At 29.2% G+C, this 19198-nt stretch overlaps 1 protein-coding gene across 2 annotated transcripts; it reads right to left on the minus strand.

The window, feature by feature from the left end:
• Positions 1–201: 201 nt before the first annotated feature.
• LOC143064237 (tubulin polyglutamylase TTLL11-like) lies at positions 202–18180 on the minus strand. 2 transcript variants are annotated; one of them, XM_076236917.1, is made up of 9 exons: positions 17609–18180; positions 17150–17249; positions 15789–16492; positions 12012–12220; positions 11350–11555; positions 9231–9558; positions 8685–8788; positions 5915–5938; positions 202–4247 (listed from the first exon to the last, which is right to left on the minus strand). In XM_076236917.1, exons 1-9 carry the CDS (start codon positions 17855–17857, stop codon positions 3871–3873), a joined length of 2301 nt encoding a protein of 766 aa, XP_076093032.1. In that variant the 5' UTR covers positions 17858–18180; the 3' UTR covers positions 202–3870. The 2 variants fall into 2 exon arrangements, with proteins under 2 accessions (XP_076093032.1, XP_076093033.1); XM_076236918.1 differs by lacking the exon at positions 5915–5938.
• Positions 18181–19198: the final 1018 nt, after the last annotated feature.

Consider the following 19198-nt stretch of genomic DNA (forward strand, 5'->3'; position numbering starts at 1 on the left):
CACAAGCAGTCTCTGCACCTAAAAAACGAGGTAAAGGAGAAGAGACTTCCAGAAACTTTGTAACATATCTGCATACAAGGTTTAGAGCATCCAGGTAATACAAAGCTTTAAACAGTTTACATTGCTGCCACTTCCAAACATTAATACATATGTCTTGCATATTGCTACTATTGCTACAGGGGTGTTAAAAACCAGTTGTAATAGTAAATAGGATATTTTTATTGTTCAACACATAGTATAATTATATAGCATTGAAAACCATGCAAATATGCATTTAATAAATAACATAACAAGCAATAACCCCATTGAAAATAAATAAATTTTAACATACAAGTTATATGCTCTTCAAAACATAACAAAAAAATACACATGTGCAACAAGGGTACTTTTATCACAGCCATTAAAGTGTTTGTGAGCCATAAGGAATATAGGGTAAACTATTAATCAAAGCAATTCTGGGCAAAAAAACATATGACATTAATTCTAAACTATGTGTATTTGAATAGATCAACATAGAAAATTGGTCAAATGGTTATAATTTCTGCTTGTTTTTTTTATATATATAGATCAAAGACATAATTCATCATTCTATGACGCAAATACATAACTTCTGTAAAAATATCATAGTCTATAAGAGTGTAACAGCAATATTAAGTTCCAAAAAGTCTTAGGTCAAAGTTAAGATTCTAAACTATTAAAAAAAAGACATAATTTAATTATGTTTGTATATTGAGCCACTCAGTGCTCTCTTTACCAAAACATCAATCTTATAAATTTCTACACAGGCATCAATGCATTTGTCTAATACCACATATTTTCCTCTAAAGGAAATGAGGGTTATTATGCTTTGCATACTGAATAAGATCATATAAAATTGTTAAACTAAAAAATATAAATATAATTTTAGTTGAAAATATCAAAAGTTTTATCTTTCAATAAAAAAAGCCTACTGAGCAATAGATAACTGATAAAATAATCGTCATAAATTTTTGATTTATTGTATTGCACAAACTTGTGTGTCTCTTATCATCATACATAATTCCTAAAATCATTCAAAAGACAAAACAAATTATTTTTTTAGTCCTGGTATGTAACAAATGAAAGGAAGAATCAATTTCCCATTTAAAAATAAATACATTTCTTTGTACTGTCCAACAATATTTTTCTGTGTAACCACCTAGCATCCACAACCTTATATCACATATATAACAGATGAAATTACAGGCTATCTTCAGTTATTTTAAAACATGTTGAAACTATAGTCCTTGCATTTTTTATTAGCAATTTTCTGCTTGATTATAACTTCGAATAAAAATATAGTTGAATTTGCAAATTTGGTAATAAAAGGGTATTTATGCGTGTAAATTTGTATTGAAATATTTTCTCAGGTAAAATTATTCAAGCAAGAAACAAAGGCACTAATAAAATGTGTAAATTTTTATACTATCAGATACTTTATTAAGTACAAGTAGTACTGCAATAAGTTTTTTGATAACTTTGACCATGCTTGTAAATACCTTTACCCTATATCATTTGGGCAAAATATTTTTTCAAGATTCAATTTAAAGTTATTCATGTCATCAAACCAATTAACTGGTGATTTTATTTATTTGTATATTGAGCCACTCTTTACCAAAACATCATTCTTATAAATTTCTACACAGACATCAATGCATTTGTCTAATACCACATATTTTCCTCTAAAGGAAATGAGGGTTATTATAGCTCTTTGATGAAGAAAAAATTGTAAGAAAGCTAGTGCAATGTATTTAAAATATTCTTACTATCAAATTAATTAACTTTCTTTTTTTTCCTCAAAAGGTTTAAATAAAAGAACTATAAACGTGACTGAGTACCCAAATTGCACATATTTTGACATTTTTTTCACCTATGTTTTTTTTATGATCCAGACAAAAGCTTTCTTTCTGTATTTATTTTGTAGATGTATATCCTTGTTTACTATATAGGTACACCAATTTAATTTTGAACCTGTATTGAATCATAGATTATGGGTCTGGACAAATCTTCAAACGATCCAGGATAACAGATATTATGTTCCATTTCTCCAAATAAAAAACAATCTAACATACCTCCATGCTTACTATCCATTTTATAAGAAATGGATGCTTGTAACATATTTAATTTGCTCAGTTTTAAAAGATGACTTTTTGAGAATAATGCGTGACGACTGTCTAGTAGATTTACATTTTCTAGTGAACGCTTCATCTGTTGATATTTGCTTTGAAAGTTTTTCTATACATTTAAATATATTCAGCTATGTTGAAAGACGTGTATAATGCATGTCAAATCATAAAAATACCATGTGATAACTTGTAAGATTTCCACAGCTATTTTTGTTGAATAGGTGCAATTTGGGTATTGTGATGTTAGGTCTAGGGATACTAGTTTATACCATTTTGACTTAAAATCATCCATCATAATGACACTTTATACAAGTAATTTGTTCTTAACAATGTCTTCAAGGGTTATTAAACTATCTGAGTGTTCTGAAAAGATAGCTTTTTCAGTGATAATTTTGGGAAATTTTTTGACTACATGATAAAGGGAGATAACCGAGGTTGTGCATAACATCTCAATAGACTATTTTCATATTGTCAACTTTTGACTCTGGATTATATAATTTTTCCACCTGTTACCTTGTCGGTGGTAATATAAATTTCTGAGTCAAAAGTTGCTAATATGAAAATTGTCTATGACATATTGATTTTGCTCTTTTAATTACACATTGGTATAAAAAATTCCTGCAACTAAATATTTAAAATATAAGTTTACAATCCACAAAGCAGTAATAAATTGTTAAATAAAACAATGTCTTAAGTCCACTGGTATTGTGAAAGAGTACACCAAAGTTATAAAAGGAAAAAAATATGTGAATTAGAATCGGAATATTTAAAAATTGCAAATCATCATTATACAAAATCTTTTTATACAATTTTTGGAATATATACCGATAAAGAGATATCATATGATTGCAAACAGTTTATATTATAATTAACCTCTGCTTATAGAGTATCTGTTTATTTTCTTATCTATATATGCATCCAGAAAGTCGATCAACACATCAGAAATACATTTGCATTTTGCACTATGATCCTAGGGGTGCTTTAGCCAAGTTAAATAAACATGAGTTCAACTTTTGGTCATATTCACATGAGTTTGAATGAAAAACATTTTATTTTGATGTCTATTAAAGCACGTACCAGCTACAACTGAAGAAATATTACTAACTTGTGTACCTGGTAATCATATTCAAGTAGATAATTATAAATATCTGAAAAACATAAGATAATAAATATAAAATATAGGGAATAAAAAAAAAAAATTACTGAAAGTTTAAGAAGTTACAAAAAGTTAAACATATTAGGTTAATATGAACTATAACCATTTGCTAATCAAATATAATATTACTTCAACTAGAAGAAATATTACAAGACTAGAGGTACATAATCCCCACCCCTTAAATATGAGTTATAAAGGTAAGTAACTCCAAAAAAATGTACTGCACATATAACTATGAAACGCACATGTCAGCATTGATAGTTTGTAGATGAAAGGAATGACTGATTAACCTCAGTTTTGTATGACTCTTTCTTACTTTCCAAGGGATTGTTAATTGACAAAATTTCATTCCCTATATGGTTTGCTATACTATAACTTTGACAAATGAACCAATGAACACATTAATATCCAAATGGCTATGTTCCATCTAGAATTATATAGTGCTGAAAGGGTTAAAACCAAGAACGAATACAGGTACATGTAGCACTACAACTTGAAATTAAAAATATTTTTTTGAAAAAAATGAATCTTGCATACATGCTTTACATGAACATTGTATAGTTTCATCTACTATTCAGAATTATATGACATAAAAGTGGGTTGATCAAGGACAGGTTTTGGAACATAATTCATTCTTCTTCCTTGACGAAGAAATGCTTCTATTTCTGAGTTCTTTTGTGTTTTGTCCAAAAGGTCTTCTATTGTCTCTTCTCTTATATCACGTGACATCTTTCTACGAAATGTTGATGATTGGCCATATGATGATGAGCTTTGTTTTGGTCGATATTGCAACCTTGGCAATGTTGGTGGCATATCATCATCTCTTTGGCAAATGTTTACCTCACAATAGTCTAGTAAATTTTCCAACATTTCAAGTTTTGTTGGAGCATAAAACTTTCGTCTGGCAATTTCTAAACATGAAGATAAAAAACCCTGGAAACAGAGACCTATAAAAAAGGGAAAACTTTTTAAGCTGATAATACAATTTAAACTTTATCTAATTTATTCTTTGACAGTCAATTCAGAATCCTATCTAGTCATATATTCAAAGAATGTAATGCTGACTGAATTAATGGCATATTTACTGAAATCTCTTACCAACTATACTCTGGAACTAAAAATACCACAACAAAAGAATATACAAATTATGAGCTGCTCAAACATCTGTCATATACCGCGGATTTATTATTATTCGTTGGATATCATGTGTACGGGTGAACCATGAATTGAAAAGTACAATAAATAACAAATTTTCTATAAGGTTATCTGAACATTTTTACAAAACCACAAAATCAAATATTCACCAAATGGCATGTTTTCCTCAATCCACGAAAATTGGAACACACATAAATAAATGAATTCACAGTAATTAACATTTGTAACATTTTCTTATTTTACAGAGTAATCATCATAACATAATTAATATATAATGTCTTTAAATAAAATCTTACTTGAAATACTGAAAACTCACCTTCTGATTTAACAAGAAAGAAGTATACTGGTAGACACCAAACCTTGACAAAAACCTACCTATATATAGTATGTCTTTAAATTGATTGATTGTTGGTTGCTTTACGCCACATGAGCACAAAAAGGCTATATCGCGGCGCATGTCTTTAAAAGAAAGGTTACCGTAACAGTTATTTTTTTTTTTTTTTTTTTTATCTTTATGTGAAACAATTTGTCTTCTAAAATTTTTGTCAAAGAAAACACTTTATAGTGTATCTGTTTTTATAATTTTATTCCTGAAATTTTTCTTTGCATAGATCTCTACACCAACTGTGTTTAATTGTGGCTATCACCTTAGAGTAAGATTTTCAGTAAAATAAAGCAAATTAAAATGATGACAAGCAAAGTCATACCAAGTTTCAATACCTCTATTTAATGTTAAATGTGTAAGAGATACCCAAATTAGTATTTCTTAAATCCAAAATAATTCTCTTATTGAAAGAGTTTTCTTCACAAAAAAAATTGAAATTGCATAAATAATACAATTTCTTAGATATAGTAATTTTTGTCAATTTAGATATTCTAACATTTGCTTGTCAAGTCTCCATACTGTAACATCATGAACTGTGAAAACTGTTTAACCTGATGATAAGCTAATATGAGTTAGGTTCTAATTCTAATATTACCAACAATAGTACAAAAGCCAACTGAGTGCCAACCTAAGGAATACTAAGTGTATTGAATCTGAAAACATGCCATACTCAATCTGTCTTTCACTTATTCAAACTGAGTTTTCTTGCAAGTACCTGCAGTGCAAAAAACGCTAGCTTCAACAGTAAAGAACAAGATTGGTAATGGCATTTATTCAAAAACAAGACAATTATTCAGATTCTAATGTAATGGTTTAAATTTATCATTGAAAGATATTTTCTGTGCTTGAATTTAGGTTGTTCATTGAAATTATCAAGATTTGATAAACCTTTTTAAATCAATATTATTGATGTTACCCAATTACCATTCACATTAGAATCTGTACTATAATGTATCAAACATCTTAATATTCTAAGCTATTAAATCCAGTTTGGATTTGTCACTAATCTTGTGATCTGAGCTGAACCTAATTTATTTTACAGAATGATTGTGATACAAAGCATTGATAACCCACCTACTGTCTTCTTTGGCTTATTTTCTGTTAAAATATTACAAATGTAAATCAAATATAATGTCATTTCTTAATAATTTCTTCAATTTTTTTTTAACACATCATCTTCTTCACTTACATTTCATTTTCACATATAATTTTTTACATTTCATTGAGAGTATCAACAGATTTGCCCTTTTGTACCCATGCACCATGTTGCATGGGACATACAAATAGTGAAATACTGGGTGTCTGTCTGTTCCTCTGTCAGGTTTTGTAAGCACTTTAATGTGAACCATTCTCATCAGATTTTATATCAAAGGTTTATATTAGCAATATTTTGATAACATTCTAAAATCAATGCAAAACAATTATTTTTAAGGAGTTATGTCCTTTGGAAATGTAAATTAAATGGAAAATTACATTGTTAGCACTCTCAAGTATATATTTATGATAGGATTTTTATGTAATTTATATGGAATCGCTGATGTCAGGGAAAAGTTTGAAAATCAGCTAATATCAATTATTTGCACATGAGTTATGTCCCTTGAAAATTGCTTTGTAAGTGCTTTCAAATTTACAATTTTGCCAGATATTTATGAAATTTACATCAGCAGAGACATCTATGAAAATCAGTAACAATCCATTATTTTTGAAAGAGATATGTCCCTTGGAAACAAATCTGACACCTACATTTCACATATATTTTTTGTAGGATGGTTATAATTATGTTTATATGGAATGTTTATATCAGCAATGTCTGGGACAAGTTTGAAAATCAGTGCTGATAAATTATTTGCAGAAGAGTTATGTCCCTTGGAAATATAAATTTTGTGGAACATTGCATTGTAAGTGCTCACATGTACGATTCTTGACAGATATTTATGAAATTTATATCAAAGGTTATTAATTTCAGCTAGGTCTCACTGGTGAGTTCAATGAGCCAATGCACCTGTTTTAAGGAGTTATGTCCATTTGTCCCTTGGAAATATAGATAATAAGAAAAATGGGATGATAAGCATTCTCAAAACATTTCTCTTAGGATTTTTATGAAATTTTTATATCAAAGATTTATAATGACAATGTCAGAGTTAAGTTTGAAAATCAGGGCGGATCAATTATTTTTACACAGGTTACAATAATGTTGGTTTGACATGGTATTTATATTGAACATTGCATTTGAAGCACTCTCACACCTAGATTTCTTGTGAAATCATTTTAAAATTTAATTATAGGCTATTATCAGCAAGGTCTCTAAAAAGTGCCCACTAAGTAATTTTACTGCAGTTGTATCCCATGGTAACATTGAAAATAATATGGTAAGAATGTCAGGCTTACTTTTCTTGTAAGATATTTATTATTTATAAGAAAAAAAAGAATATAAAAGATATGTGCAACACAGGTGACTTTGGAACACTCTTTTATTATCATATAGAAATTATCAAAAAATAATGAAAATTTTTATTCATTCTTTTTGGTTGAACCATTTAAGATTTGTGTATTCAAGGATATACCATGTATACGATTTTGTTGATTTGAAAATTCTGCATTCAAGCCTTTGTATGTTGAACATTTAAGTTATGTGGTTTTCCTTTACCCTCTTAATCCACTAAACAAGATTGCACACACTGAAATGTCTTGCCTTCTTTACTAATCATTGATATTATGTTGATAGTCCTAAATATAAAGCATTATTAAAACTGTCACATAAACTTAACATTAACCAAGAAAACAAATCATTGACCAATGAACCATGAAAATGAGGTCATGGTCAGATGAAACATGCCAGGCAGACATGTACAGCTAACAATCCTTCCATACAACAAATATAGTTGACCTATTGCTTTAAGTTTAAGAAAAACAGACCAAAACACAAAAACTAAACACAGAGCAATGTACCATAAAATAAGGTCAAGGTCAAATAAAACAAACACCACTGACATACAGATCATAAGATATTTCCATTCACCAAGTATAGTTGACCTATTGCATATAGTATTAGAAAAAATAGACTGAAATGCAAGAACTTAACTTTGACCGTTGAACCATGAAAATGAAGTCAAGGTCAGATGACACCTGATAGCTAGACATGTACATCCTACAATACACCAAATATAGTAGACCTATTGCATACATTTTAAGAAAACAGACCAAAACACAAAAACCTAATTAGAACCACTGAACCATGAAAATGAGGTCAAGGTCAGATGACACCTGCCAGTTCGACATGTACACCTTACAGTCCTTCCACACACCCAATAAACTAGACCTATTGCTTATAGTATCTGAGATATGGACTTCACCACCAAAACTTAACTTTGTTCACTGATTCATGAAATGAGGTCGAGGTCAAGTGAAAACTGTCTCACAGAAATGAGGACCTTGCAAGGTACGCACATACCAAATATAGTTATCCTATTACTTATAATAAGAGAGAATTTAGCATTACAAAAAATCTTAACATTTTTTCAAGTAGACACTGAACCATGAAAATGAGGTCAAGGACATTGAACATGTGACTGATGGAAACTTCGTAACATGAGGCATCTTTATACAAAGTATGAAGCATCCAGGTCTTCCAACTTCTAAAATATAAAACTTCTAAGAATTTAGCTAAGGCTGCTGCCGCCAGGCTCAACAAAAATGGTACCCAATGAATAACAATGAATCCCAAGTATATGATATATTACATAGCAAGATAAAAAAAAAACTTTTTTAAACACAAGTCCAATGTATTTGTTTCATTTTATATCTAGCATTTCTTATATCATAAGAGGAGGAGTAAAATACATACCAGAAGTTCTCTCTGGATTCATATGATCAAATTTTCTCTGCATATCTATATACATAATATCTATGGAGGCATTGGTCATTCCTCTTCTATTCAGTCTACATTTTCTGTAACATTAGAAAACTAAGTCAATAACTTTACTCATTGTCACCTATTTAGATCATGTTTTAAAGGTTTAAGATTGCTTAAAATTCATGTTATCTTGATTTCACTATGATATTACACAAACCTTGTCTATGTTAGTCAATAAAGAATTATAAATTTTAACTCCAAATTGAAAAGGATCATAATTCTAGAAACTATAATGCATTATGGATATCATTTTCAAAAGAGTATACAAAACTTTGCAGCATACAGTTTGCAAATTCAAATGGGTATTTGACCAATAATGTGATTTTTTTCCCTTTTTGTGTATGAACAATGCAATTACCCACAACTATTAGATTCAGAAAACAACAAAATATGCAAGAGACCAGCTTATCAGCATCATTTCTTCCAAACCTTTGACATGTTAGTAAATTTGAGTGATAATCATGATAATTGTTTTACCTGGCAAATGTTCTGAAACCTGTTGGACCTATCCTGAGTGACCCTCTTACTCCTAAACAAAATCTGAATAACTCAGCTACTCTTTCTAATAATCTCAACCTCTCAAATTCATCATCATATATGGCAGGATAAATATGTTTTAAACACGACTCTCTACGGGATGTTGGACTGTCATGATCATGATCATCTTCATGTGAATCCTCTTCATGGTTTGTGTCATCGTCATGTGACTCCGACATTTCAGAATCCAACTCCATTTTAGGCATGTCAACCTCACTAAGGTCTTTGGCAGCATCTCTAGACGTTGCTGATTCCTGGTCTCTGGAATCTATTAATTATAATAATGATATATTGTAAATTCTGTAAGTATTGCATGCATTTATTATTAGGATTTTGTCATTTTAGACTAGATAATGCTGATTCCTGGGTCTCTGGAATTTAAAAAAAAATTATAATAATGATATATTGGCAAATCAAAATATGATCTCCCTTTTTTGACCTCAATTAGCTTCTTCTAGGCATTTACTGATCTATTGAAATATAAAATCAGAAACAATATCAAACTAGATAGGAGTACATTGCATCAATTAGCAATTCATCTTAAGACATAAAAAAGTTGAATATAGTTAATTTCAATTCTATTTTAAACTTTAATAGACATCATTAGATACTCTGTTTTAAGTTGTTTTACAAGCCTTTACTATCAAACAAAGAAATAAAACTCATTAATGTATTAGAAAGGTATTTTTCAAGCTGAGCTTTTTCACTGAAACACACCCCACACAAAAGATTCAATTTATTTTGAGTTTTTAGCAAAGGTAAGTACCAAATGGTTTAGTGCACCTCTTTTTCTATTCATTTAAATTATTTTAGAATTAAAAAGAAACTTTGCAAATGTACTTCCTACTAGCTAGCTTTAACCTTATAACTAGCTTCACTGTAATAAATATCTGAAAAACTTAAACACTAGTCAATAAAATGAAGATTCCTTAATCACCCTTTTGGCGTATATACATATTTTATATTCTTTTCAACCTGGTCCATTCCACATTTGAATGAGTTGGGTTTTATATTGATCAAATGTAATAAAAAGTCTTAGTTGCATGATTTTTTTATTAGTTGTTAGTGGCTTTGAACTAGCTGTCAGATAACTGCGAGTACTCTCAGATCTGTTCATTGTGTCTTTTTGTGTCAGGATGTATAAGTACCGGCAGGGTTCTCGTTAAGGATTTTTGAAGGCGAGTCCAGGGACTCGTCATTTTTAGCCATGGTGAGTCCAACAGCAAGGAAAAGATAATTTATTGCAATATAATGTAATATTTAAGTCTCCATGGTCTAACAGAGCAATGAAATGACATTAAATTCATATTACTTTTAAATTTTTGCTATAAAATGATGATATTTGTATTTAACTGTGTTTAATTTATACAAAATATTTCTATCTTGATGCATCTGTGGACTCACTAGTTTTGAAAATGATGAGTCCAGACAGATTTTGATGAGTCCAGGACTCATGGACTCGCCTTAGTGAGAACCCTGACCGGGCCACGTCCACTTGCATTTTTGTCCATCTGATGAGTTAAGCCTTTTTCAACTGATTTTTATAGTTCGTTCTTATGTTGTACTGTTATACCACTGTCCCAGGTTAGGGGGAGGGTTGGGATCCCGCTAACATGTTTTACCCCGCCACATTATTTATGTATGTGCCTGTCTCAAGTCAGGAGCCTGTAATTCAGTGGTTGTTGTTTGTTTATGTGTAGATATTTGTTTTTCGTTCATTTTATTTACATAAATAAGGCCGTTAGTTTTCTCGTTTGAATTGTTTTACATTATCTTATCGGGGCCTTTTATAGCTCGCTATGCGGTATGGGCTTTGCTCATTGTTGAAGGCCGTACAGTGACCTATAGTTGTTAATGTCTGTGTCATTTTGGTCTTTTGTGGATAGTTGTCTCATTGGCAATCATACCACAACTTCTTTTTTATATTAAAAAGTAAGGTTTGATAGTGAGTTGTTCTGCATTTTAAAAATAGTATACAGGTAAGTAACAGCTTTGTTGGGTTATTGATTCTGAATTTATAACAACCCAGTAATAAATACTTTTTAAATTGTCTACTAACCATTGTAGTGATCCAGATGCATCTCAGACATTTGTTTTGTGACATCAATTTCTCTTTTTGATGCATCAGGTTCATCAGCATTTATGATCAGAATATGAGTTCTCTGTCTTTGAAGAGGTTCTGATTTAAACCTTGGACGTTTCCCACTTCGACATGACTCCCTTTGTTCCTGCTGCAATCTTTTTAATCTCCTTTTTCGTCTTCGACTACAACTCAGATAGATAAAAACAAGTGTATAACTCACTTGGCATTTTTATTTCTTAAAATTAATAAATTAATTAATTATTGTAGTTTCAAGCAAAATGAAAAGTGTTTACTCATAATGCTTTGACCATATTGAAGACTGTGTTTTGAAACAGTTTAAATTCATTTGGTCATTGTAAAAATATATAAATTATGATAATACAAATATTTTCTGAAACTTTTCAATTTCATTAACTTCAAATGAATTTATATAGAAATAAGGAATTATTTATAACATATTCACATGCTCACATATTACTTAATTTTGAAAAAGAAAGTATTTTAGAAATAATTAAGGAACTGGATAAATCAAAGTCTATTCTGAATTTCACCTTTTCCTAAAGCATTGGCTTCATGGAGATTTAAAATGGACAGAGAGACTACAATATTTCTTTTTGCACATGAAATGATAAACTCACCAATATTTAAGCTTTTCTTTTGGTACAACCAACATCATAGTATCTCTGACCAAAGGCCTCTTGATTTCCTCATCTGTAGGACTAGCAACATATTCAACTATTCCAGGAGCCACTTCCTGCTCACATTCAATACTCAGACTTGGTCCAGAATTCACTTCTAATAACATAGGCTTCAGGTCATCCATCAATATGATGTCAAAACCAAGAATCTATAATACAAGTTAATTCAAAATATTAAATTCATTTGTAGACTGTATTTGTTCAGTAAAATTCCATAGAATATGACAAAACTGTACATTGCATAGACAAAATAATAGACCAACAGTTGAATTTCAATACTCTAACATCATTTCTCTATAGAACATTTGAGATGATGATTTTTTAGTTTCTGAAATAAAGCATAGCATAAGCAAGTCTATCACATGTTTACATCCAACATCTCATTTATAATGATAATTTTGCAGTTAAAATATCTATATAGTTGTCAGGGATGGGGTCTATTACTTTAAAATGTAATCGATTAAATTACAATTACTTTGCTAATAAAATGTAATCGATTACATTACAATTACACCCTATTTTATATGTAATTGATTACACTAGATTACTTTTCTTTAAAGTAATCATGATTACTTTAGATTACTTATGATTACATTATATATTGCAATATCAAAGTTTTTTCTATAACTTTTTATCCTCACAAAAAAGCTAATTTTGGTGATTTGTTTAAAAGCCTTAACTTATTCATCTTATTTAAAAGGATTTTTTGACAAGTACAGTGTAACATGTGTAATTTGATGAAATAGCCATAGACAAGTGTCCTTCGGAGGCTCTATGTTAAAGATAAAACTTTATTTTTTTCTACAAATCTTAACCAATGCAACTGTCTTATTAACAAAAAACCTGAACAAGTAAGAAAAAATAATTAATTATAGTTTTATTGTCTGTTGGGACATAATTGACACATCCATTAATGTTTTTACAGGTGTTAATCACTACTTCCATTTTTTTTTTAACAAAGAATAGGTGAGCTTGGGTATTAAAATTTTATTGTCTTAATAACAATATCAATAAACATTTAAAGCTAAAAGTTGTTGATTGTCATTATTTGTTTTAAAATTTCCAATTTTTGATCTCATTAATAATTGATAGATTTATTGTCAGGTGAAAACACAAAACAGCTTTGTAACTTAGGAAAGTATATACATTTCTCTTTAAATTAAGAAACAGTTTATTGTAATAAAAAATATTTTGTATTGATGATACTTCTGACATCACCTATTGTTTAACATGTTTAATATGTATACATATTGTTTGTAATATTATGCCATATGTATACACTATACATGTACTTGTTTATACGGATGAGTCGTAAGGTTCAAAGTTAATAAAGAATAAAAATTAGAAAGCACATACATGTATTATACACAAATTTATCGAAAACAAAATTTGTTCAATTTGTCAATAAATGAAATCTGGTTTTAACTTCCATTTTGAATTAAGTGGGCTCATATATTTATGTCGACTATCAAAGTCAAATCGGAATTAAATATTTTCAGCATTTGAATTTTAATGTAGTTATGTCAAAATATTGGGTAAACTTATATGAAATTGGAGTTAATATCAGATGTTTTCAATCAAGGAAAAACAATGCTTTCAAAGCATATTCTTGTATCATAAGAGCTCAATCTCACAACGAAATATTGGAGAGGCAATTTCCTTTGGTTAACTGTTAACAAAATAAAACACTTGGTTATACAACTTTGTTATACATGTTATATAGATGATACAATTTATCACATTAAACAAGGTTCCATCATTGTGAATACTAGTTTCATGATTTTTCATTCAAGCTTTACATTTTCTTATTTTCATCTTGTCTATCAAAAACTGTTTTCCTATATATACAAGATATGTAATCAGCAAGTAATCATATGAATGTAATCTTAAAGTAATCTAAAAGTAATCCTGATTACACCTGTTTTTTGCAATGTAATAGATTACATTACAATTACTTGTAATCAGAAATGGCATGATTACTGATTACATAGGATTACACTGCAAAATGTAATCGATTACAGCTGATTATGATTACAGCTGATTACGATTACTGATTACGATTACCACATACCTGATAGTTGTATATGTAATAATGTACATATAAATGAGGTTAGAATTCTCAATCTTTGTTCTAACTTTTAAAATATATATACTTTACATAAAATTAAATTCTTTTTTTAGTACATTTTGAAAGGGACTGATGTATATATCTATGTTCGAAACTATTTATGAATATACTTTTTTTAAATCAATTACGACTGATAAATATGTTTTTTCAGCAGAGTCAGAGTAGATAACTGTGTAATTCTATTTGACATTTTCTTGAGAAAAAAAAGACTGAACAAATTATGAAGAAAGGTCTATGTATAAGTACAATTTAGTAAGCTAATCAAAATCTATTCGTACATATTAAACTTTAATATTTATTTAATTTAAAGCTTACAATGTAGGTCTATCACAGCATACATGTACATGTAATTGGTATGATTATGATAACTGACTAACCCATTTTAAAAACCATTTAAACTGCTATCTTTACAATTTGTGTTTTTACAAACCATAAAACATTTTGATAACATCAGGATAAATATGATAAGATTTAAATATGACATAAAGTATTAGTCTGATTGACATGATATTACAAAGGGCATTTAATAAATAGTACATGATACTATTAACAGGTACAGATAAAAATACTATACTTTAAATTTGTCAACATATAATTAAAGGATTTTTAACTCCATATAATTTACTATATTTGATTTAGAGTTTAAGTGTCTCATTGCTTTCAGCCAATGTTATTGTTTTAATACATGTATTATTTAATATAATTTTAATATACTGCTATATGTATGATCTTTCCCCCACGAAATTCATGAATGAACCATCAGGACCTCTTTTAACAATACATATTGATTAATAAAGGTGTTAACCGGGTTTATTCTAAATAATATTTGAATCAGATAAGATATTTAGGCTATATAGGCGAACAATACTTAACAACTATAACATCTATATAATCAAAACATGTTAAAAATAGCAATAAATCAAAACTAAGTAAATCATGGTACAGTAACAAATTTATTTGTTGTGTAAATGTGACAATTCTCTAGATATTATATTGGTGCTTTGATCAACTTTATCTGAATTTGAAATTCAAATATAATTTATAATGAATACTTTTATTCACCACATACAACAAATGTACATGTAGTTTTTCATTAAAAGAGCATTGTCACATATTAACAAACGTTTTACAAAAATTGATAAAAGTTCTGTAATCTATAAAAAGAATTGCTGAAAATCAAACTAAAAAAAAAAAATGTACACCTAATAAGAAATACATAGTATCATGTATACATTATCTGTATATAATTACATGTATGTAGCAATTCTTTTCAATATATATGCACCCTTTATAACATACATGTATAATATTTCTTATCAGCACTACACTTCTAGTGACATAAAAAGTAAAGGTAAATCTTTTTCACCAATACTTAAAAGTTAAAAAAGGTTATCTCACCAGTCTGTTAAAAGTCAACTAAAAAGGTTACAGAAAATCAGCAATATGAACCTGACATTTTATAAAAATTTCTAGGTCTCTGGTAAAAAGCCCAAATAGCCTCATTTAATGTGCACCTTGATTGAAAATAAGAATGCATGTACATAATGAGAACACTGAATATAAGTCTGAACATTAATACTGATAAATACCTGAAAACAAGAGAGTTTTGTTTTTCCTGGAGGTATATTAGCTTGATACTCAATCCTCATTGTAGGTAACATAGCAATAACTGTTTTACACACTATTCTTTCTATGGTCTTCCATACTTGGTCCCCATCCTTGCCATTCAGATTGATTTTGCGTAAGACACTGCTTATAGTTCTTTTACTTCCTTCATCACTACGCTCTGATCTGTTAAAAGTTGTACTTCTTTTATTCAATGAGTAATTTGTCAAATGCATAAAAGATTCATGCAAATTTTTGTATGTGGGAGTTTCATACGGAAGAGTTGAAAACCTGGCAAGACCATCTTTGCAGATGTGTATATCTAAAGGTTCTATACTTTTTAACACAACATATACTCTCAAATCAAATTTATATCTGTCTATCAAATAGACATGACTTAGATATTCCTGGACAACATGGCACTTTCCATTTGGTGATGGCGTATAATCTACTGGATCCCTTATAAGATAAATACCATCTCCTTGAGCACCTGAATCTGGTTTTACAATGTATGTTGGTCTAGGTTTTACTTTTTTTTCTGTCAATTTTCTTACTTCACAAGAAAATTCATGAAACTGTGTAGGCATATACCATGTTCTAGGATAAAAATCATAGTCTGATGGAAACAGTTCTCTCATCTGATCCAAACTTCTAAACAACATCATCTTGCTGCAGATATCTGTCATACCTTTAAAAACAAAGATACTATATAAGACAGACAAATCTTTTGCAATGTAATTATATATATATGTAATCTTAAATAATTCATTCATATATATATGTATATATATATGTATATATATATATCCACATGTATCAATAAATCGTCAAAATAAGGAATTTCTAATTACAGTTCTTATAACAAGCACATTTTCTAAGATTTTGCAAATTATTTGAAGGACAAAAAAGACAATTTACAACAGATACTTAAGGTTAATTTTTCAGGGAGCTATTAACAAGTTGCACGCTTTTGGTTCAACTTTATTTTTAGATAGCATAAAATTAACATTACCTGATACATTTGTATTAACCAACAGGAAAATGAAAATGTGACAAATTGGATGGCCAAGAGAATGACTTTTTGAAAAGAAATTGAATTTGAATTTAAAAAACAAAAAATAACTCTTCTGGTAAATTTATAAGGGAAAAAAAATAAAAAGGCAGATCATTCCAAAAGTGTAGTTCTTTTATATTTCATTATTGAAAATAGAATCTCTTTGTGCAATCACAATATACGGTAGTATTACTTTTTCCCCTAATATTTTAAAATTATCATGTACATTATAATCTACAAATGTACCTCTGATTTCTAGACTTACATGACTAATTCTAATTACATGTATACCTGGAAATTTATTAACTTTTCCCCCATATAGGTCTGGATTTTCTTCATAGCTAACAGCATGCCAATGTATATCACAATGCTCTTTTCTACCAAAAGGGAACTGAAAAAAAATGAAATAGATGTTACATTTACATGCAAATTTTGGTCCATAAAAAGACCACTTATTCCTTTTCAAAAGAAAACTGCATTTTCAGCAAAACCCTTAATTATAAATTGACAAAAGTGTTCAAGGTCTTAATGCAAGATTAAAATGAATAATTGACAGACTTCTTAACATATGATGTAAATAACTTTTGAAATCCTACTAGAATAAAATTTTGTTATTTTCATATACATGGCCATGCATTACAATCATGGACTGGTTCTAATTATAACATGATTTTATAGGATTAAGCTTCATTTTTTTTCATTGATATTTAAAAAGTGATGATTACTGATGTAATAGAAAATTACATGTACCTCTTTCATCCCAAGTTCCTTGATACACATTCTGACCACATCACAATTTGATCTGGCTCTTGATGTGTCCACAGTTATCATTTGTTTTGCAAGGAACCTAGTCTCAACTGCCCGTAATCGTTCTTTTCTCATATGAACTTCCCTTTTGTGTCGATTATGCAAGTCTCTTCTAAAATCTGTCAACTTGAAATTGTTGGGTTCTAGTTTTTTAAATGAATCCATATTAAAATTCTTTGTGTGCATAGACATAATAATATCTTGAGAACTTTTGATCAAAGGAGGTAAACAGTAAAATGAAATAAAGTTGTATGATAGTGATGGCTAACTGTCCTATTTTTTTTAATTTCTTTTTCTTCTTTTTTAATTCTTTGAAGTACAGTTCTACAATTATTACGTATAATTAACGCATCAATCAACCATTTTCATACAGGAAAGTCATTTCTATATTATTAATCTTCTAGTAATGTACGAGAAAAACATAACTGTAGCGTTTGAACAGCTAAAATATTCTCAATTATTGCACATTTTTGGATCCACCATTTGTTTTCGCTGACAACCAGTGCCCGCACTTCCTGTTGGTCTCACTAATTAGAGACAAGAAGCGTTAAGAAGCGACAATAAGAATAATTTTAGAGACAAGAAGCGACTATAGAAACTATTTAGCGACAAGAAAACATTTTTTCTACATTTATTTACATGATATTTTATTATCTATTATGTATAACAGCAAGTATTACGTTTACTATGTCGTATTATATTACTTTTACCAAGGATTTGTATAGTAAGAACCTTCCGAAGGCCTACTATACAAATCTCGGGGGGGGGGGGGGGGGGGGCACTTGCTATATAATTAGAGGTAGGGATGAGCCGCTGGAATAGGTCACTTTTTCATGCTCTATGATATATGAAAAGGGTGAGAAATTCAGATGAAATATATCAATAGGTTGATATTATCACTTGCTTGATTATATCATAAGTATCTGAAACTAATCAGATGTCCGTATTTATTCTTGATGCGGTTAAACCACAGTCGTAAATGCATCAGTTATTTGTCAAACCAATTAAACTCTATTTATTCTGATGTGGTATTTCCACTAATGCCAGTGATAGATGCAATAAATCCAACTTTTTTGACATTTGCACCTAATTATCATTCTAGGGTTTGTATACATAAAACATGATAACAATTATTTAAAGAAATTCCATTGTGACAGCGTCCTTTACGAGGGAACGGCAATGACACTTTTTATCAGTTTTTAATTAATATTTAAACGTTAAAATCAGTGAAGGTGTTACACTCTGGGGTGATATTACATTTATCTGACCATAGATGTAATACCATCTATGATCTGACCAAACGTCTTTTATATGTATTGTATTTTGGAATTGAAATATCTTCATAATGAAGATGTAAAATGGGCAATAAGACGAATTTATTGGAAAAGAAGGTGATTTTATTGCGACTATTTTGCTTCTTAACAAGAACGTGATGATGAGCGGTAAAATATTGAAATATATCTATAGGTCTGTTTTTTGTTAATTAATATATGACAAGGTATATATTTTTAATTAACAAAATATATGAAAAGG

This window comes from Mytilus galloprovincialis, chromosome 2 (genome assembly GCF_965363235.1).
Source record: "Mytilus galloprovincialis chromosome 2, xbMytGall1.hap1.1, whole genome shotgun sequence".
Taxonomy (NCBI): Eukaryota; Metazoa; Mollusca; class Bivalvia; order Mytilida; family Mytilidae; genus Mytilus; species Mytilus galloprovincialis.